At 44.5% G+C, this 21,331-nt stretch overlaps 1 protein-coding gene across 22 annotated transcripts in view; it reads right to left on the reverse strand.

Annotated features, from left to right (window-relative positions):
* Positions 1-2,784: 2,784 nt before the first annotated feature.
* The window catches only part of DOCK9 (dedicator of cytokinesis 9), a 285,572-nt gene continuing 267,025 nt past the window's right edge, over positions 2,785-21,331 (reverse strand). For 16 of the 22 annotated variants that reach the window (XM_055542924.1, XM_055542919.1, XM_055542915.1 and 13 more), the window contains 9 exons: positions 20,701-20,823; positions 19,929-20,042; positions 19,213-19,248; positions 18,210-18,356; positions 15,387-15,597; positions 9,587-9,777; positions 6,324-6,424; positions 6,052-6,190; positions 2,785-4,079 (listed from right to left, as the gene is read on the reverse strand). In XM_055542924.1, coding sequence (XP_055398899.1) covers positions 3,957-4,079; positions 6,052-6,190; positions 6,324-6,424; positions 9,587-9,777; positions 15,387-15,597; positions 18,210-18,356; positions 19,213-19,248; positions 19,929-20,042; positions 20,701-20,823 — 1,185 coding nt within the window. In that variant the 3' untranslated portion in view covers positions 2,785-3,956. The remainder of the gene's footprint in view (positions 4,080-6,051; positions 6,191-6,323; positions 6,425-9,586; positions 9,778-15,386; positions 15,598-18,209; positions 18,357-19,212; positions 19,249-19,928; positions 20,043-20,700; positions 20,824-21,331) is intronic. The other 6 variants (XM_055542920.1, XM_055542909.1, XM_055542908.1 and 3 more) reach the window with 1 other exon arrangement.

Below are 21,331 nucleotides of genomic sequence, written 5' to 3' on the forward strand. Positions count from 1 at the left end.
GATATATTCTAATGATTCTAAAGCCAAATCTATAAAGCAAATTATATTTGGACAGGTTAATCTTCTAATTCTGTCCCCTATATATCATTCTCCTTCTCCCATAGAGGCAACAACTTTTTTTTTTTACTTTCCCTTTCATCTAAAGAAAAACAATCATCTCTGCTTACTTATCGCTCCTTTCTTAAATAATGGATAGCGCACTATTTGCTTTTCTCTATCTTATGTTCTTCACTTAGGGTATCTTGAAGATCACTCTATAGCAGTGAACAAAGATATTACTTCTTTTTATAGCTACACAGTACTCCACTGTGTGGATGTACAATAATTTATGCAAACAATCGTGTTGCTGGAAATCAAATGTTTTTTTGAATGGAGTTTCTACACCGAGTGACTCTGTCATATGGTTATGTAAACCCTGATAATTATTACACAAGTCACCTTGTAATTTTGCATCCCTTCTCTCTACAGCTTTCTCCATGCAAGGGCCTGGCTTTATTTATGTGTGCTACCTAGTGTTAGTTAGTTCCCAGGTGACAAAATATCCCTGATAGGGTACTAAACAGTGTTTTAATTCCAAAGTTACTTCAAACAGTTTTCCCTGAGGGGGAACAGGGAGTTCTTGTTTAATGAGTACAGAGTTTCTGTTTGGGAAGATGGAAAAGCTCTGTGGATAAAGGGTGGTGATGGCTGAACAATGAGAATGTACTTAATGCCACTGAAATGTATACTTAAAAAATGGTTAAAAGGGAAAATTTCATGTTATGTATATTTTACCTAAAAAAAAAAAAAGAACAGGACCTCCCTGGTGGCACAGTGGGTAAGAATCCACCTGCCAATGCAGGGAACACAGGTTTGATCCCTGGTCCATGAAGATTCCACATGCCTGAGGACAAGTAAGCCCACGCACCACAACTATTGAGCTTGCGTGTTGCAACTACTGACGTCTGTGTGCCTGAAGCCTGTGCCCCTCAACGAGAGAAACCACCAAAACGAGAAGCCTGAACACCACAGTGAAGAGTAGCCCCTGCTTGCTGCAACTGAAGAAAACCGACGCAAAGAATGAGGACCCAGCACAGCACCTCCCCACCCTCTAAAAAGAATAAATAAGATCTATGGAAAGCATTTAAGAATTTACTGAAAAATAGCAATAAAGATTTCTTAATATAAAAAAACCCCACAATTTTCCCCAATAAATGGATACTTTAATGGGTTTCTGCTGCTAAGTCACTTCAGTCATGTCCAACTCTGTGTGACCCCATAGACAGCAGCCACCAGGCTCCCCCATCCCTGGGATTCTCCAGGCAAGAACACTGGAGTGGGTTGCCATTTCCTTCTCCAATGCATGGAAGTGAAAAGTGAAAGTGAAGTCACTCAGTCGTGTCCCACCCTCAGCGACCCCATGGACTGCAGCCTTCCAAGCTCTTCTATCCATAGGATTTGCCAGGCAAGAGTACTGGAGTGGGGTGCCATTGCCTTCTCCTTAATGGGTTACATTATACCAAAATTAAAATTTTATACATAAACTAAATAAGGTTTTTAACATATGTGAATGTGTTTTGGTACAGCCTCCACAGTAGATGTCTTCAACTTAGAGATAGCTCCTTTCTCTGCTGTTGTAATTAACAAGGGTTGGTCACCTTCCAAGCTGAATCTTATCTGACATGAAATCTGTACAAACTATTTTCCAAGTTTAACCATGAGATAGCAAGATAGCTCTTTCTAGACATATATTTATCTTACTGCATGATGACTTGAACTTTATGGCTTCTAAATGAGGCATTTATGATGAGGAAATCCAGCCCAGCAACAGGAGACAAACTTGTAGACCTCTTCCCTGATGGTGTTAGAGTTAAGGTTTATTACATCGGGCAGGGATGTCAGTGACTCTGGGCAAACGTAGAGAATGTTCTCAAGCCCTAAGTCCGGATCCGCTAGTGAATGGGCTGCAGACTGGTGGGCTGTCATAATGCCTCACATCTCTTCTTCATAACCTTGTCTCCATCTGTAAAATACAGCCCTGCCCACTGACAGAGAACGTTCCAAAGGCACCAGAAGATCCTTGGCTTCTGTGTGCTCAAGAGGTACACAGTGTTACGCTTTCTTTCCTCCACCGGTTATGAAAAAAGACAGCTTCCAAAAGCCCCCAAGTAGGAAAAGCGGCTATTTTATTTCTTGTGGAAAGACTCCTTGTCCTTCTGTTGCTGGAACTCTCTGGGGCTGAGTGGATCATGGTTAGGGCTCTGGGCGTGTCACAGGCAAGACCAGCACCTGTGGTCCGAGCTGTCACTTGACTCGGGTCCAGCGTTGGTGACGCTGTAGGGGCCCAAGAAGGTGAGCTCACCTGGCCAGGATACCCTGCTGGGATAAATGACCACCTGTCCCAGAGGAGTCAACCAGGGAGGTGATGAAGGAGTGGAAGGGGAACAGACAGAGGGATTAACGTGTCTACGCATCCTTGGGAACAACCAGTAGAATTCAGAGCCAGACTGCAGGGTGACAAAGGGCTTATCCAAGTCCTCTGGGAGATCCGGACCCCCAGTCCGCCTCTTGAAATCTATACCGTGGAAACTTAGACAAAGGCAGAGTACAACGGTCCCCAGGCACCCAACCTCAGCTTCCACGATTACCAGCCAACATTTGTCAAGCTTGTTTCAAATCCCTACCCTCTTTTTTCCCCTTCAAGCATTTTTAAGCAAATTTCATATACCACGTTATTTCACCCCCAAATATTTCAATATCCTGCCCTCTCTTAAGGCTGTCCAACAATAAATACCCAATACTTGCTACAGGAAAATCAGCAATGTTGTTTTTAATACAGATGTGGTACAGAATGTTTAATTACAGCAGGGCAGAGATTCTAGTTAAATAAAATTAAAAACCTTTATTTTTCCCAAATATAAAATTACTCAATTAATGTCTGAAAAGAAAATATAACATGGTGAAGGCTTTACATTACACCACTATTCACCACAAGATTTATGGTTTATCAATGACATACTCCACCACTTTGGCAAAAGGATGAAATTTTTAAAATGGTTTATAAACCTAACATAGCAAAGACTGTATACACCTCCATACTGCACTGCTTTTATGTACAAGAATAAAACAGCAGAGTCAAGTGTGTTGCATATACTAAGAACAGCACAAATCTGTCACAATTAAACTTTATGCAGAAGCTGATGTATTAAAAACGTAGAAATGTCATACGTGTATGTACACAATGCCAAGACTGTATTAACAAACTCTATGTACATAACAGTATACTGTACTCCTTTAAACGTTTAGCATAGCTGTGTTTATTAATACAGGCCTTTGGTTCTAAACTGCTTGACTAGTTTTAAGCTCCCATAGTTTCTTAAGCTTTCCTATTTCTTAAATGCAAGGAAATGAGTACAAAAGCACTAGCTTTCCTGGTTCACTGGTACAAAAACTACAACGGTCAGTTTCCTCAGGTCATCAAAAACTAGTCACAAAAATAGTTCTTGTTTTCAATCTGAATGTGCCACAGGAAAAAAAAAATATTTTCAAGATTTTCCAGCTTAGCCTAGAGGCCAAGGGTTACCCTCCAGCCTCGACTTCAGTGCTATGTGCATTCCAAAACATGTGTTTTCTCCAGGCCGTTTATTTTTAATACTACTTCTGTAAGGAAGAATAACATTTAACTCCAGCCAAAGAGTGTCCACCACACACCTCTGTTAAGACACAATGAAAACGTTGAATATTGCCAGAGAGGTTTAAAAAAAAAATAACGAGTGCTCTCTTGAGGAGGACTCCTCCAGGAAACGTGCTACGAAATTACCCGGTTCTTTATTTCCCGTAACTCTTCCATGCCCTTGGCTCCTCCTTGTGCTCGGTCTCCCCGCGTCGGGCACGTGCCCAGGGATTAGCTTTGGAGTCATCGTCCTGAGTTTGCAAATGACAGAGCAAGTCCCCACCCGCAGACCAGGCGGCGGGGGTCACACCACAGAGGACGAGCTGGTCATGCCGTGCACCAGCGTGCTGGTGGGCGTCCCGCTGATGGCGTTGAAGATGTGCAGGGAGTTTGGCAGAACGCTCGTCTTCTCCTCCAGGGGGCAGATCTCGAGGCACAGAGACACAGCGTTACCCACGCGCAACGCGCCCAGCGACACTTCTCACAACTCATCACCCGGCGGCCACTGCGTGACCGTGACGCCCCCAGGGAGCTCAGCCTCAGTGCAGGGCTGAGGGAGCGGGTCAGCGCACCTCCCACTGTGTATCAGGGTTTATCGGATCAGGGTATTAAAGAGCAAGTCAAGGACAGCGTGTTTCGTTTCCTCTACAGGTTAGTGAGTAGAGAGCCTTCTACGCTCACCAGGTCATAAAGCACCTTGAAGTCTATCCTGCATGTACCTGGTGGGGACACGACCTGGTCCCAGCCCTTGGAAAAGTCTTTTTTTTAAAGAATGAATCTGGAGCATCGGTGTTCTCCACCAGCTCCTTTTCTCAAGATCTTACAGATTTCCATGCTGGGAGAGAGAGAGTGGCCGCCTCGCTGACTCTCAACAAGTCTCTTTCACACTCAATAACACAGGGAAGAATTCTAAGCACAAGACTTGACCTAGTGCTGGGTGGACACTGAGAGGAACATACACACTCAGAGGCTCCCCTGGAAAATCCAAGACTCCAGGCCAAGACCCTTTTTGCTTAAGGGTTCAAAGTTTAATCTTCACAGTTGTTGGGATAATGGAAAATTCAAGGTGCAGTTAAGAGCCAGCACGGCATTATGTCCACACAGTCTGGGAGTTTAATATTCTCAGCTCTGAATTTCTTTCCCCCTCCTTTCATCTTGTCTAGAGCCAAGTGCTGACAGCCACTGATGAAGCTCTGCATCCTACCTGGAGGCCCCACACAAAAGACCCTGAGCTTTCTCCAGACACTTTTCCCACAAAACCCTCTCTTTCTGCTCAATTATTCACATATTTATTTCTTTAGTCATTTCTATTTTTTTTTTTTGTACTTTTCTAAATGCCCAGAAGAGGGCTGCCTTCTTTTTGCACATGTACTGTCATTATGTTGGTGTCTACAGTTGTCCAAACTCAGTCGCAACTTTCTGTGAGCCAGTTATTAAGATCCAGAGAAATAAAAGTAGAAAATGACATTACCATCCCATCTGAACGTGTGAGCATGGAGGAGGAAAAAAAGCAAGTTAAAGCTTAGACATTTAAGTTAGTTTTCTGCAACAGAAGCCTCCTAACTAAATCATCACAGGTTAACTGACACAATGGCACTGGCTTCCATTTTTTTTAAAGAATGAAAGCCAGTAATGTAGGCAACAGACAGAAGCAGTCACGTGGGCCGCTTACGGGGCCAACACTGATCAGAAAGACTGACACAGAAGAAGTCTCCATCAACTCTGTGGTTGATGGAGAACAGACCCCTCAGAAAGCAACAGGAAGCGGCCTTTGACATCCATTTAGTCCCTGGGCAGCTGTCCCCATCGATGACCGCTGAGCCCACATATGTAATCCCACTGCAAGGAATTCATACAGGAAGATGGTGGTCGCAGTGTAATCAGGAAAGCTGCCCAGAATGACAAGGAACAAAGCAGCAGCCTTGAGGACTGACGCACTGGGGCACCCAGGTCAGCTGTAAGGAGTCACACTCTGCACAACCCTATTTTTTTTAATGGTGAAAGACATTTACTGCAACGGAGAATTTCTTAAAGCAGGCTGGCAAACCCTCTTCTTCCAAAGGATTGGGTGAATAAAGAGTTCCAGGAATAGTACTGTTTTTTTTTGTTTTTTTTTTGTTTTTTTTTAATGTGAGTTGTTTCTGAGCTATTGACGGATTGAGTGATAGAGAGGGGGGTTAGGCAATGACGCTTGTTGTTAGCTTGTTGTTAGCTTGTTGTTAGCTGTTCCCCAAGCCCCTGTGGTTAGACAGTAGCAGCAGTGCAGCATGCTACACTATCCTTCAGAGAGCAACATTCTGGGAGGATGTTGGGGCATTCAGACCATTGCAGGTTGCACCTGAGACCCCCACGTGATGCGGTGGGTCTACACATGAGAAGCGCTCGAGTGTGGCACCTACCTGCTCGTGCATGATTTCAGAAAGCTCTTTTGTCATTTCCCTGTAGTTGGCCTTCATTTCTTCCTGATACTCTATCTGGTCCTCTTTGATGAGCCTTTCGTTCACCACTAAGGCTTGACCGCAAGCTTCCACAAATTGCCTGAAACGGTGCGGGAGAGGGAAATCAAGGCATGAACAGAACAAAGGGTGAGCCCCACTGGCAGGATCTCTTTCCTGAACGAGCACAGAAACGATCGCTACTTCAAGAGAAAGACATTTCCAGTGTGCGTTACCTGAAAACTTCTTTAAGCAACTTCACTTTATTGTCAGGGTATCTTTTTGTGTTTGTGTCATCTAAGAAAGCTCGGGCATATGCTAGTGGACCGGCGTTGACCTGGATAAAGAACAAAAATTTAAAATTAGGTTTTGAAGAAAATGCCCATCATCGTTAGTTTCAGCTGGCATTTGCTAAAAATGTTGCTTGAGTGAGTTAGTTATGACCTCTGCCCTCCATGAACTTAGGACCCCAAAGAAGAAACCATGAATCAGGCTCATATTGCTATAAGCTATTTGATGTCTGTCATTTCAGCCATCCTCAGGGCACTTGTGATGATGGTTCATCTTATGTAGGAAGAACTAATGCTTGGAAAATGTAAGGACCTGTTTCAGGTCGAACAGCCAACAAGTAAGACACCTGAGATCAGAGCCAGTCTTCCAGCTGGTATTTGTGCTAAATGACACTGAACTAAGAGGTCAATCTGGTGAGTTCAATGAAAACTGAAAAACAAAGTACATATGCCAGTTTTAAAGAACCAACTCTTCCCCTTGTGGAATTGCAAAGCCGATCTGCTATCCTTAAATGAACTAACCATCTCAGGGGCTGGGAGGCCGAAGATTCGGGGGAATTTGGCAACAAGATGAGGGACTCAGAGCCCTGCATGTCTCCTCTAATTCACCAAGCAGAGTTCTCTGAGGCTGAGTAAGTCAGGAAATGTGGGAATGTGGAGAGAAAGAGGGTTAGACACACTGGATGGGAAGGGGAAAGTTCCAGGCACTTGGGACTTGGGAAAGGGCCACGTGATCATTGCATGACTTTTCTGGGGTGGGGGTGGGGTGTGTGTCCTGGAGGACTTGGAGGTAAGTGAGCAGGGAGGGCGTGGCTGTGGCTGTGGGTGAAGGGCATGGGCGGTGGTCTTGGCCCACGGCATGTAGGACTTGCAGTAATGGCAGGGGAACTGAACTGACAGAGTTCACACCAGGGGTGGGGAGACGGGGGGCACAGAGGTTAGAGGGGGGCCCTCTGACATAGGGACAACTAGCTAACCCTCAGGGATGACTGGGTATGATCCCTGGATATATGTGGGGAGCTTTGTCAATAACCTAAAAGTGACCCGAATGAAGGAATATCCAGAGTGATGTGTATCTTCAGTTTTAAGAAGGTGGAGAAGGAAGCTCATGACACTTCATAAGGTCAACATGCCAAGACCCTGGAGTGGAGCACTGAGTCATGAAGCCACCCGATGGCTCTGTCCTATGCAACAGCCACCCCAGAGAGGCTCTCAGTGGAAGAATTAAAGACACACAGATAAAAGGATCAGGCTTCTCTCCCCGGACTCCAGCTTTGTTGTTACTCTGGAGGGTGCACACGCGTAACCTTCACCTCGTTTCATCACAGAATGCTTTGCTCTTAAAGGTGATCAGGCATCTATCCAACGCTAAGGTCACTATCAAAAGGCAGGGCACGTGCCCTTTGGAAAGTGCATCCTGCCCAGCCCCACCCTTCCCTGGCACGCCTTTCCCTCCTCACTGGCCTCTTCAGAGGCTGGCTGTTTCCAGGCCCAGGCCACGTTACTGAGCAGTTTTTGTTTTAAGCTGCAGAAAATCGTGGCCTCTGGCCCGTTATGCAATCACTCACGTGGTTGGAGTATTTACCATCTTCACCTGATACCTTATTTTGGTACATTAGTCTTTTGGGCCGTAAGAGAAGAGGTTGAAAACATCTGTAAATACTTTTGAGGTGAATGACATTTAGAAAAATGTGAGGTAACAGCTTAGCATTGATCTGATAAAAAAGTTGACAAAAACCGATTTCAGAAAATGAAACCAGTGTATTACAATCTACATGTAACCTTCATAAACACATTCTTCTTGAAAGAGAAAAGAAGCGGATATAGGAATGTACACATAATGCAGGTGGCTAGAATTATTTATACATACTTAAAAACATCAATAAAGCAAGAAGCATGCTGGTCACTGGAGGGAGTAACTCAACACTTATTAATTTCTTAGGAAACCATGTAAGCACAATATCTGAAAAACATCCCTATGATTGAAGTGTACCATACCAACATAAAGGTGCATATAAGTGTTTAGCTTGACGAATTTTTACAAACTGAACATACCTGTGTAAACAGCACCTGGGGGTGGGGTGGGGGGGGGTGGGAAAAACTGGAAGATTGGGATTGACCTATACACACTACTATGTATAAAATAGATAATTAATAAGGACCTACTCTATAGCACAGGAAACTCTACTCGTAGTACTCTATAATGGCCTAATGGGAAAAGAATCTAAAAAAGAGTGGATATATGTATATATATAACTGATTCACTTTGCGGTTCAGCAGAAACCAACTGCTGCTGCTGAGTCACTTCAGTCGTGTCCGACTCTGTGCGACCCCAGAGATGGCAGCCCACCAGGCTCCCCCGTCCCTGGGAGTCTCCAGGCAAGAACACTGGAGTGGGTTGCCATTTCCTTCTCCAATGCATGAGAGTGAAAAGTGAAAGTGAAGTCACTCAGTCGTCCTACTCTTCACGACCCCATGGACTGTAGCCCACCAGGCCCCTCCGTCCATGGGACTTTCCAGGCAAGAGTACTGGAGTGGGGTGCCATCGCCTTCTCCAGCAGAAACCAACACCACATTATAAATCAACTACACTCCAATAAAAAGGACAAAAAAAGGTCAGCACCTAGATCCAGTATGACTTCACCTGAACAGCTAAAGGAAAATAAAAGGTCTTGACCCCTATTTCTTACCACATAAAAATCAATTCAGATAAACAAAGAAAAGAAGAACATCTCTGAAACAGATCTCTATAGAGGATACAAAATCTGCTACTAATAAAGGAACTATTGATTAGTTGGGCTATGTTGAAATGAAGAATTTCACTAATCAAACGATACCATTAGAAGAGTGAAACTTAAGGTACCTTTTCAGTTACAATTTTCATAGAAACCAGAAAACAATAGTTTCATATGAAAACCTATAGCTCTCCATACTTCATCCTGTTTAAGTCTTGATGCTTCCATTAGGCAATCAGAATTAACCAAATTTCTGAGAAGCCAGGCTGTACCCATCTCCAGCCCTCGCAGACAGCTTGGTGACAATGACGCTCTTGTAGCCAAAGGGCTGCCGCCCGTCTGGGATCGGGAGAAACCGCACAAATACGGAAGGGAGGGGGTGGGGATCGCCTCTGGACCTGGTGTGAACGACCTGAAATTCCCCGGGTCCACAGGAGCTGCCCTGCGGATTGCCTGGCGCGGCGTCCGGCTCACCTGGACGCTCACGCTGCCCTGGAGCTTGAGCTGCAGTTTGATCATGTCCACTTCGGCCGAGGAGCACAGCTGCCGGAGCTCGGCCACCTTCTTGCTCATCTCGTCGATGGCCACCTCGATGGGGTTCAGGTCCGTGTGGTGCTGGTACATGACCGGGATCCGCTTCTTCACGTACGGGAAGCAGTGTATCGCTGCGGAGGAACACGGCACAGAGTTAGGCCATGGCTTGCAACGCTACATTCGTCCCGACGGACAGCTCATCACGACGCCCCAGTAGGTAAGGAACCTGAGGCGTGTCTAGGACACATGCTGGCACTTCGTGGAACCAGAATCCAGCCTTCCTTTATTGTGGTGTGCATTTAACCACAGGCACCACATAAAGTCAAGAGGGTCGGGTTCTTGTTAACTTTAATAGAGAGGTTTGCCTTTGAAGAAGTCATTTGATCACTCTTGCTCAACTTTCTTGCCCATAAATGTGCTAAACCTTTCTTGGAAGTTGTGAGAGCTGAATGAGCTAGCAGGCATGAGACAGCTTTGCAAATATAAAAAAGACTAACTAAACATTCTTGAGATATCATATAACAGAGTTAAGTCCAGAAAAGAGTTCCATAGGAATATCCTTGAGCCATGGAACAACTTGGAATCACATGCTTAAGTTTGCACAACTCAGAGAAATCAATGAAAATAACATGTGAGAATGTATTTCCAAGCAAAGTATTTTATGAACCGGAAATTCACAAACTTTGAGTTGCAATAATAAAGATGTTTTAAAACTTGAGTGATTGAACAACATTAAAAAATATTTAGTTTTTCTCACATATTTTTTTAACCAAAAAGATGCCACTCAATATTGTTTTCATTTCTTTTAAGACACCTGAACATAACACCAAAGAGTTGGTTTAAAAAAGAATAGAAAAAATAGCACTGAAACATGTATATTACCATATGTGAAATAGACTGCTAATCCAGGTTCGATGCATGAGGCAGGGTGCTCAGGGCTGGGACGACCCTGAGGGATGGGGTGGGGAGGGAGGTGGGAGGGGGGTTCAGGATGGGGGACACATGTATAACCATGGCTGATTCATGTCAATGTATGGCAGAAACCACCACAATATTGTAAAGTAATTAGCCTCCAATTAAAAAAAAAGAATAGAAAAATAGTTGTTTCTAATTCAATACTGTTTCACATTTCTCCCCTACTGCTTATATATTGTACATGTAAATATAATATTCTTATTTCATATATGTATTTATGAATAGGCAGGTAGCTATATGCTTAAAGCTTGTATTACTTTTTAACAAGTGGAAATAAGATAGGAGTGTTATGTTTAGATTCTTTACTATTTAGTAAGTGGTTGGGGAGGGATTACTCAAAAAGGACTGATCACAAAATGAGAAAGGCTGGCTCCCAAAGTTCCCTCAGGACCACCCAAAAGTCCAGAGCGGGAAAGACATTCAACCTGATCCAGCCCTGTTTGTCACACCCTTTACAGGCCTGTCCTTAGATGCTTTATCAATCTAAGGCCGAGGGTCCGTGTCTGCCATTTCTTCTGTGTTCCCTGCGGACACACAGTTTTTAAGTGGCGACACTGGGATTGGTAAGTCCTCTTTGGACTGAAGGCTCCTGTGACAAGAACTAGATGCTGCTGTTTATCAGCCAGGGAGATGGGAACAGCCCTGCAACCACAGGTGTGCCCGGACGTGACAGACGTGCTTTACAGTGAGGAGAAAACTGTGTGCTCATTTGTCAGGACACACGTCTCGTGAGGCTCACGCCATGTCAAAACACACTGACTAGTGTTATCACAGTGCTTCTGGGTGATATGGGGTGGTAGCACCATTATTTCAGAGAGAAAAAAAAAACAACTCCAAAGGTATTTGTGAGATGTCCATGTTACACTGATTCCACTCAGCAAAAGGTCTGAGTCACTGCTTCTTATGATGGTCACAGGGGGCTAAAAGAGGCACAGGAGAGGTGAAATGATAGAGAAAACTCAGGGTCTGTGCATGAGCCCACCAAGGCACATGATCCAGGACCACCCCCTGGCCCAGCCTTCCTTACTGGCCTCATGTCTCCTCTCACTGGGGTCACTTGGCTCCAGCCACGCTGGCCTACTGGTCACCCCCTGAGCGTGGTGGGCACAGGGACCCCCACCGCTGGCCTCTGCCCCCATAGCTCCATCTTCCTTCAGACACTTGCACAGACCATTCCCTCATCTCCTTCAAGTCTGGACTCTCCATGAAGCCCAGAGGGCTTCCATTTAACCCACCATGTAACCTGCAGCCTTCCCCTTCCCTGACCCCCCCATTTCCAATCCCCCTTTGCTTTTGTCCAGAACACGTATTACCTTCCAACACAGACACATTGACTTGTTATGTTTACTGTTTATCGTCTGTCTCCTCCTGCTAGAATTCAACTGCACAGAGAGTTCTGTTTTGTTGATATGCCGGGTTGGACATTGCCCTCCCGTGCTCCGTAAGTTTTGCTGAATGTTAGAATGTATTACCTCCCAAATGGCTACATGAAAGAGCAAACAGGCCTGGAAAGTGGAAAATTAGGTGGTGGACTGAGTGAGCCATCACATCATCAATCAACAGCCCGCATCAGTGGTCTGCAGCCCTTTGGTCAGGATGATGAGGAAGAGACGGCTGAGGGGTGTGAGTGTACGGTCTGGTGAGGCTGATCGGGGGTGAGGGCTGGGGGAATTATTTCCAACCTGAAAAGGAGTCTGGACGTGATTTGGGAGACTGGGGAATAATGACCAGGAAGAAACTCCATGGGATGAGCTCCATGAAAGAAGGAACAGACGGGGTCAGGTAGGGAGGCAGGCTCAGAATTGACACCGAGGGGGATGGGAGGGTGATCATTAGGTCTTTCAAATGACCCCACCATTGTAGCTGACTGAGGGAACTATCCAGGAAAGTGAACCTGTCTGGGTTTGGAGGGCAGGGACTTCTACACAATTTGAAGGCCAAAGGACAGCTCTAGAGCAATGCAAAGGAAGAAGAACCTAAGGGATTAATAACACAAGGGAAAATGCAGAATATCCTGGCCTGTGTGTCTTTAACTGAAGGTTGGTATAGTTTATAGGTTCTCAGTAGCATCTTTATAACCCCTTCTCTAAATCTTTGTGCTACCAGTAGTTAAGCCTTGTGAAATTCTGAGATCTTTCAGGGCAGAAACTGCACCCTTTCTTGCTCTTTTGTTGCATTATAATCTCCTTTTGCTCATCATCAACCTCAAAAGGCAAGGAGCTCAATGGTAGATGAGATTGTAGCAAAATGAAGTGCATTCCTTCCCCACCTGGGCATAATTTACCAAATCCTTTCACACAGGATGGACAGTATAACTTTGTTTTTACAGATGAAAAACTAAGGTGCAGAGAGGTTAAGTGACCTTCCCAAGGTCACACAGTGAGGATGTGATGGGGTCTGTGCTGCCCACACCTCCTCAGGGTGATTATTTCCTGAGTCGATTATTTCCTTTCTCTGTAGCAGCGGTACTCTTTGTCCCCTCTGCTCAGGCGGGTACAGAGCTTTGCTCTGGTCTGTTATCTAATCTAAAATATTTCTGTGACAAAAGGGGAAACTGGCTAGTGAAAACACCCCATGGTAACTGTTTATGAATCAGCATGCTCCCTGAGTGGGATAATCATGATACAAATCCTGACCCTGACTCATCAGTGAGCTCGGTTTATTTAAATCAGCAGTTCTCCAACCTGAGCAGTGTCAGAAACACCTGGAAGGCTAAGTTAACCACACCAGCTGGGCCCCGCCCCCAGCGTGCCACAAGTTCCCAGGTGTTGCTGACACCGCAGACAGGGAACAACCTTTGATAAGCCCTGATCTGAGGTTATCACTGCTGGAGAGATAAACATGATAAGCTGGTAATTCTTGTAAAATGACTCCATCTAAAAAATGCAGTTATTTTGTTTAATAAGGATTTGCCACTGTGTCCATCAGAAAAACAATTCATTACTCAGATGGTAAAGAATCTGCCTGCAATGCAGAAGATCTGGGTTCAATCCCTGGGTCACGAAGATCCCCTGGAGAAGGGAACAGCCACCCGCCCCAGTATTCTTGCCTGGAGAATTCCATGGACAGAGGAGCCTGGCGGGCTACAGTCCATGGGGCCACAAGAGCCGGATATGACTGAGTGCCTGACACTTTCACTTTCAATCTATGGGGAGGGGCTGATGTTTTTGAGGACAATATTGTTTGTGTTTTACAGGTCGTCTTATTTTTCTAAAAACAGGAGCAGAAGCTCCTTTTTAAAGAATGTAGGGTGGGGGAGGAAGGAGAGGGTGGGATGTATGGAGAGAGTAACATGGAAACTTATCTTACTATTTGTAAAATAGATAAGTCAATGGGAATTTGCTGTACGACTCAGCGAGCTCAAACTGGGGCTCTGTAACGACCTAGAAGGTGGGATAGGAAGGAGGTGGGAGGGAGGTTCAAGAGGGAGCGATATGTATACCTATGGCTGATTCATGTTGATGTTTGGCAGAAACCAACACAATTCTGTAAAGCAATTATCCTTTAATTAAAAAATAAAATACCTTCGAGAATAAGAAAAAGAATGTAGGGTTTCGGGGGTTCTTTGCTGAATTTTAATTTTTATCTCAGTTCCCTCATAGGAAGAATAAAAAATCCTATGCAATATGCTGTCCTGAGCTATTTCATCATGAACCACACTCTTTCGTAACCGCTAAATCACACACCACGCAATTCACCCATTTAAAGTATATCATCCCCTGGCGAGGGTGGAACCTCACCCGAAACTGCGCCATCCTCACAGAACTCTTTTCATTGATGATTATAGTGCTCCCTGCTCCTGACCAGGCGGAACACTTGACAACATCAACCGCTGGACAAGGACTGGGTGCCTTCCTGGTTCGACTTAACTATGGCCACTCTGAAAAATGTGCCTCAATAGCAGATACAGACAACACGTGGCATTCTCAATAGCCTCCTGATTTTTTTTTTTTTTTTAAGAAAGCCTTTTATTGCCTGTTCAAGGTTAAAGGTTGCCTGTCATTTGCTGACCCTAACCTAAGAGCGATGGTGACTCTTAGGTTACTCCCAAGACGGCTCTATGTGTGTCACACAGCATAGTTCTGGGGGGTGGGTGATCAGTGGCTACTAAGCGGTGCCAGAGGAGCCACTGAAACTCTTGCCACCGCTGAGTGGGCAGCCTGTGAATGCGGTGGGCTTCCTGGTACTAGCAGCTGAGACTGTGCTGTCTTATTCTAAAAGCAAGAGCTGAGGCTGGCCAGCCACTCAGGGAGGAGGGGGGCCTCTATCCCACTTGTTCCCGCCCCCTAGAGTCTGAGCAGGCTCAGGCCGGGACCTGCGAGGCACAGATGCTTCAGGGGGCTGCTCCCATGATGTAGGTAGCCTTGGCACTGTGCACAGCGGTTCCTGACCCGGGAGTGGGACACGTAGCTGGAGAGTCTGCCAACTGCCCGAAACAGCATGCCAGAGCGTTCTGGGAAGAAAATGGGCCCACTGGTTTCACCAGATTCTAAAAAGGGTAAGTGACGTGACATTGGACCTGAATTCTGGTCTGATGGAAGATACCCAACAGGTAAAACAGAAAAATGTCCTTTGAGTTTTCAGAACCGAGCATGAGATACGTGTTAAACTGAAGCAGGTATGTAAGGAAAATTAACTAAGTTCCCAAGGCCCTTCCGGTTCTAGAAGCTTCTGGATCCCTTCTGGAGGCTCTTTCTCTCGCCCTCTGTGCTAAGAGCTGGGTGTGGCTCTTACCGGAAGGGGTCAGGGGAGGGGGAAGCCGTACCTGTCAGGATGGTGCGCCGTTTGCACTGCTCCTCAACGCCCCCTTGCCGCTTCCCGCTCTGGGTGAAGGGCATCTCAAACATGAAGCGGCGAATGTTGTGGGATCTTTCGAACTCCGTTTTCCTTTCTTGCAGTTCTTTCTCATCAAAGAACGGGATCACGTGAGTCACCTGGATGTACGCATACTTGGAATCCAGATCCTTGGGGTTGACCTTTAAATGAATAAAGGGAATGGAATACAGCTTCTGGTGTGTGAAGGACCCCTCCAATGCACGCTGAAGCTGTGTTTTCCCACTTTGTATGAGTAAAAGTTTTGGAGACTCAGAACGTTTGAAAAAAACAGTACAACAAATGCCACATACCCACCACTTAGAACAATTGCTAATACTTTGCTATTTGTTTATATATGCCTCTTTACACATACATACAGGTAGATTTTTTTTTTGGCTGAAGCATTTCAAAGTAAGTAGTTCACATCATGACACTTGAGCCAGCATCTCCTAAACATGAGGACAGTCTCCTCCATAACCACAATACATCATCATTTTGTTAATGTTACAAAATTAACACTAATCTCCTAATAGTACCCAGTATACGAAGTTTAGATGAAAAATTCTCAAATGTCCCAGAATGGTATTTTTGGCTATTTGTATTTAAACCAGAATCTAATCAAACATTGCATTTTACATTTAGTCATAGGTCCTTAGTCTTGTTTAATCCAGACTATTCTTCTTCATGACATTGACTTTTTTAAAGACATCATGCTAGTTTTCATGTGGAGTGACTCCCTATCTGGATTCCTCTGATTCTTTCCTAAGCTATATTTTTACATATTTGGCTTAGAGAGAAAAATGTTTATTTTAGTAATAGTGTTTAAAGCCAAGCCCTCAAGTCATAATTAACCTGTAGATAGATTAGACATAAACACATGGGTATGAATTAATTTAATACAAGTAATAGATGAATGCATGAGCATCTTGAGAGAAGTTGTTAGGTCAAAGACACAGCCTGATCCAGACAAAGGTTTTGGCTTTAGAGAAAAAGGCAAGTTGGACTTGAGTGATTTGGTCTAGAAAGGAAGTAGGTCTTAATAAGGTTGTGTTGAGGTTTCTGGCTAAAAATGGACCAACAATGCATGTTCCTTCCTCTTCCTTTGTACAGCTGTGTCACAAAGTATAGAATTAACTGGCAAGGACAAAAAGAGAGGACGGAAGAACAGCAGTGGGTGAGTTTAATGAATATCTGGAAGGCAGGTGCATGGGGGTTAAAGTTCTAATCCACATTCCCATGAAAGGGGCAACAAGGAGGAAGCCAGAGCACCCCTCAGAAGCCTGCTGTGATGGACTGGACATCTGTGTTCCCCCAAAATTCTCATGTAGAAATCTTAACCTCTAATGTAATGGTATTGGGAGGTAGGAGATGATTAGGTCAGGAGGGTGGGGCCTTCATGAATGGGATTAGTACCCTTATACAAGGCTCTCACAGAGCTCCCTCAGCCCTTCTTCCACATGAGGACACAGCGATAAGTCTATGCACCAGTTAAAAGAATCTCACTCGGAAGACTGAGTCTGCTGGTGCCTTGACCTTGGACTTCCCAGTCTCTCTCCTGAATTGTGAGGAATAAATTTCTGTTGCTTGTATGCTAACTGATCTGTGGTATCTGTTACAGCAGCCTGAACATACGGGCATCTGGAGAAGACTAGGATTAGGGTGACCAGGGGAGGTACGGGTTGGTGAGTGGCCCAGAGTCTGTGCCGGGTAGTGGCAGAACCCCAGGCTCCCTTCCCAAGTCCCCACCCCCAAGAAAAGAACAGATCGTTCCTTGGACAAACTGGTCTGGAAAGAGTCTAAGTGGGTTCGCCAGTCTCAGCAGAAAGCGGGGGCAAGGTACAGAGTAGGACGCAGGTGGAAGGGCAGGTGGAAGGCTGCAGGCTGAACATGGGACCTTCACCCTTGCTCATCTCCTGCCTCCAGCATCCAGAATTACCTCCTCCCTTGTCCCCTTCCTACCACCTGGGCAGGAGACTGCAAGATTCTTCTCTGGAGAAAGGGAAGGGCCCCAAGGACATGAATTCCAGACACTGGGGATGCCTACGCAGGGCTCAGGACAAAATCATGAACTGAGGCTCCTCCAAAAGGATGAACTGAGAAAGAGGTCGAGCTTATTGCTGTTGGAAACTGAACAGGAGGGGCGTTTGTAAATGCAAAGAACAGGGGCTCCACTAGACCTGAGTTTCAGGAGGCAAGAGGATCTCATCTCTTGGGAGATGTCCTGAAGTCGGTGCAACACGTAAATACACAAGGAAAGTGCGGAGGTTCAGAAATGGTCCTCGTGTGAGGGCAACTCAGCAGAGGACAGCCTCTCTAAGGAGAAAATAAATCTCATTCCTACAGATGTGCTGGCTAGTTAATTCCTTCCTTGGTCTGTCTGTCTGCTCATCCCTCTGTCCGTCCATCAGTCAATCAACCAGATATTGTGCTAAGTGCAAGGAAAACGAGCAGCGACAGACAGAACGTAGGACCCTACTCCGATGGAGTTTCTAAATAGCTGGACTAAACATGGTATGTCCTTTCAGATATTAATTATTTTGTAAAAGAATATCTGTTTAAAGTTATGAAATAAAGGACTACTTCATGAAGGATATCAGGGAAGCACAGAAAAGTATTAGGGGAAAAAAAAATATACTTGTCACTCAAAGTCAACCATTCTTAACTTTTCCCTGCATCTTCTTTTTTTGGCACACATTTATGAATATATATGATCAATCATACATGAAAAAACAATATTACATTGCTGTGATACATTTACAAGCATGGTCCATACCTTGCCAGAATCTTGTATCATCTTTACGTTTTCAGCACCAAATTTATCTGAGTAAAGTTTGAGAAGTCTCTGAGAAATTTCTGACAGAGGTGTGAGTTTGGGCTCCTTGTAAATATACTCCTTTCCATCTTCATCTTCAAAGAACCCCTGTGACATAATGCACAATTAGAGCTGCCCCCAGATACAAGCCCAAGGCTGACCACAGGGAAGGAGTCTTTTGTTACAAGGGTTAACAACAACAAAAAAGGGAGTGATTCTAAAAACAAAATCAGGCTTTCCAAATAGGAAGGAAAATAATAATAATGTGAGGTCTGGGTGCGAAGATAAAGGAAAAACACGAAACTGCAAACTCATCCAAGAATGTGGTCATTAAGTGTTGAGTGAATGAGAAATTGGGGATTCAAGACTGTGTTCTCTCGGTGAAGTCGAATGATGGCACTCAAGCCTGTTTCACATTCCCAAGGAACAGAAGAACTCACTAAGACATGTCTCAGCAGCCGATGGGCTGACCTCAGACACGCACACACACCCCTTCTCCTGACCTCTCCCATCTACACGGGATTTTACAGTATAAACAGAAGCATTCTGGCCTGGAGAGTAGGTTTGGCAAAAGTTATGTAAAGTTGGCGTAAATTCCATTTTGCCTCACTGATGAGAAAAATAGGAAAGGACGTCGCATAATATCAGAAAATATTTTTATAATCGCCAGTCATCACCTGTTTTAGCACCAGTTGGGTCTGAATACGACAAGGCTTAGAAAATTGCTTGGGAAGTGAAAAAGGTTGAAAACTAAAAAGCCCGAATTTGAGTTAATATTTGAAATAAATTTTTAAAAAAACATTTCTCCTCTAAAATAAAAGAGAGAAAATGGTGCAAAAAACACGGTATATAAAAGAAAAAAAACGCAGGCTAACATGAGACAAAAAACACCCACATCAAACTCAGAAGTTTAGATGCAGTGATTCACTGTGTTACTTGCTTTTTAAGCATTTACTGTAATTACCTCCACATCTGTTTCACTGTCTGTAAACTGGTATTGCTATAAAGTTATAAAAGACAATAAATAACAGGATAAATCGAAGGTTATATAAAGCTCATTGAAAACCACACACCCTAAATACATGTATTATAATTTATACTATTTAATCATGTTAGAGACTTGGAGGTTAAACTTTCAGTTAAATATAAATGAACCTCTTTATAAAGGGTTTCTGAAATATTACAATGGTAAATCTACTTGCAAAGATATTATAAAAGATAAAGAGACGCACAGGGACAAAGGAAACCAGAAAGTCTTAATTTTGGTTTAAAACATGCAGTATAGATGTGTAAGGGAACAGGTGATTTATTTCTGTAAATGGAATAAAATGTTAATCTGGTTTTTTTTTTGAGTGTGTAATGACTGGACAGATACACATACAGACTTGAAAAGGAAACTTGCAAACCACACTGAGGTACCAAAGATGCCGCTAAGAATGTCTTATGGGAGGAGAACTTACCGCTGCCTTAAGAAAGTAATAAAGAAAAGACAGGAAGAAAGAAAAAAAAAAAAAAGGCAGAAAGTTTACTACTGAGGAAGATAAGAACCATAGTAAACATGACAAATTCATCAAATTAGAATTTCTAGAAAATGGGAAATTTACAAAATACCACTTTATAGGGTCTAAACAAGAACAAAAAAGGACTGGGGATGCGCTAGAGGACTGGGAGGAGGCTCACCTGCCCGAAGAAGGCCACTCGGAAGTAGGTGCCCAGGAGCCGGCGGCCGGAGTGCATGACCTCGGTCACCTTGCTGTAGGCTCGGTGCAGCGTGTCGTACAGATGGGCCAGCCTCTGCAAGGAAGAACACAGCTCGTTTCTTCCCGTTTGCAGCTAGCAGAACTCATGTGAAACTAACAATGAAATGAGATCATGCAGGTGAAAACTCCTTGGACTTGAGTTAAAAAAAAAAAATCAAGAATGCGTTTTGACTGGACAACTGGTAGTGATCATTTCCAAGTGTTAGGTTTCCAACTCGAAGGGCCATCTGGCATACTGAGAACCCATCGGATTCCCAGTGCAGTGAGTCAGTTCAGTCCTCTGATGCTGCTTGTAGTTTTTGCTTTTCCTACTCCATTCCTTAGCATGTGCTAAAGAGAAACCGGACGGCATCCCCAGCCCAGAAAGGCAGAAAGGGTCACTCTTTTCCCCCATCAGTGGAGTAAGGGAGAGTTCTAAGAGAAGAGGCACCTGGGGATTTTAAAAGTCAGGATCCTGGCAACTTTATGCAAGTGGAGTGCCAGAATCCCCAACCCCTGTCCTTCGAGATTGGAGGTCTGGGTAGAGGTGTGATATCTCGTGGCTCCGAGGGTGGTGGCCTCCAGGGTCACGTGCAGGGGCAGAGACCACGTGCTCAAGCGGCCTGCTTGTGTTCTCTGCGTGTAAGAATGTCTGGGGATGTGTGTCACTCCCCCGTCCTCTGAAAAAGTTAACAAACAGACCACTCGGATACCTCAAAGTCCCTCCGCTTCTCGTAGATGGGGATGATGAGCTTATAGATGTCGGCGATCAGCTCGTAGCGCTCAGCCTTCCAGAGCCCGTCTGCACACTGTTCCAGGAGCTCCGTGAGCACATCCTGATCAAAGAGAAGGAGAGAGTGTTACAGGAGAGTGTTACAGGGAAACCAACACTGCGATCCTTGCAGAACGCATAAATGGTGAAGATGATTTCAAAATATGTAATATATTTTTTAAAATTATTTTACTTTATTCGACTTTTTTGGCTGCACGTGAGCATGTGGGATCTTACTTCCCAGACCAGGGAATGAACCCTTGCCCCCTGCAGTGGAAGCGCAGAGTCTTAACCACTGGACCACCAGGGAAGCCCCTCAAAATATGTAATATTTTTAGATACTAACGTCTACATTCATTTTGCCATGAGCTACTTTGCAGTCATGTTTACTGACAGAAATTAAGGTCTCATTGTATGACTGTGGTAGTAGTTAACTGCATGGGGAAAAAAATGGAAATTGATAGCTTCACACAGGCTCTCAGTTTTTGTTCTTAGTTCTCATTTTCTAAATATGATTTAGATTTTTTTTTTTCCCTTTCTGAGGAAGAATGACAATGCTGAGACATGGAGAG

This window comes from Bubalus kerabau, chromosome 12 (genome assembly GCF_029407905.1).
Source record: "Bubalus kerabau isolate K-KA32 ecotype Philippines breed swamp buffalo chromosome 12, PCC_UOA_SB_1v2, whole genome shotgun sequence".
Lineage (NCBI taxonomy): Eukaryota > Metazoa > Chordata > Mammalia > Artiodactyla > Bovidae > Bubalus > Bubalus kerabau.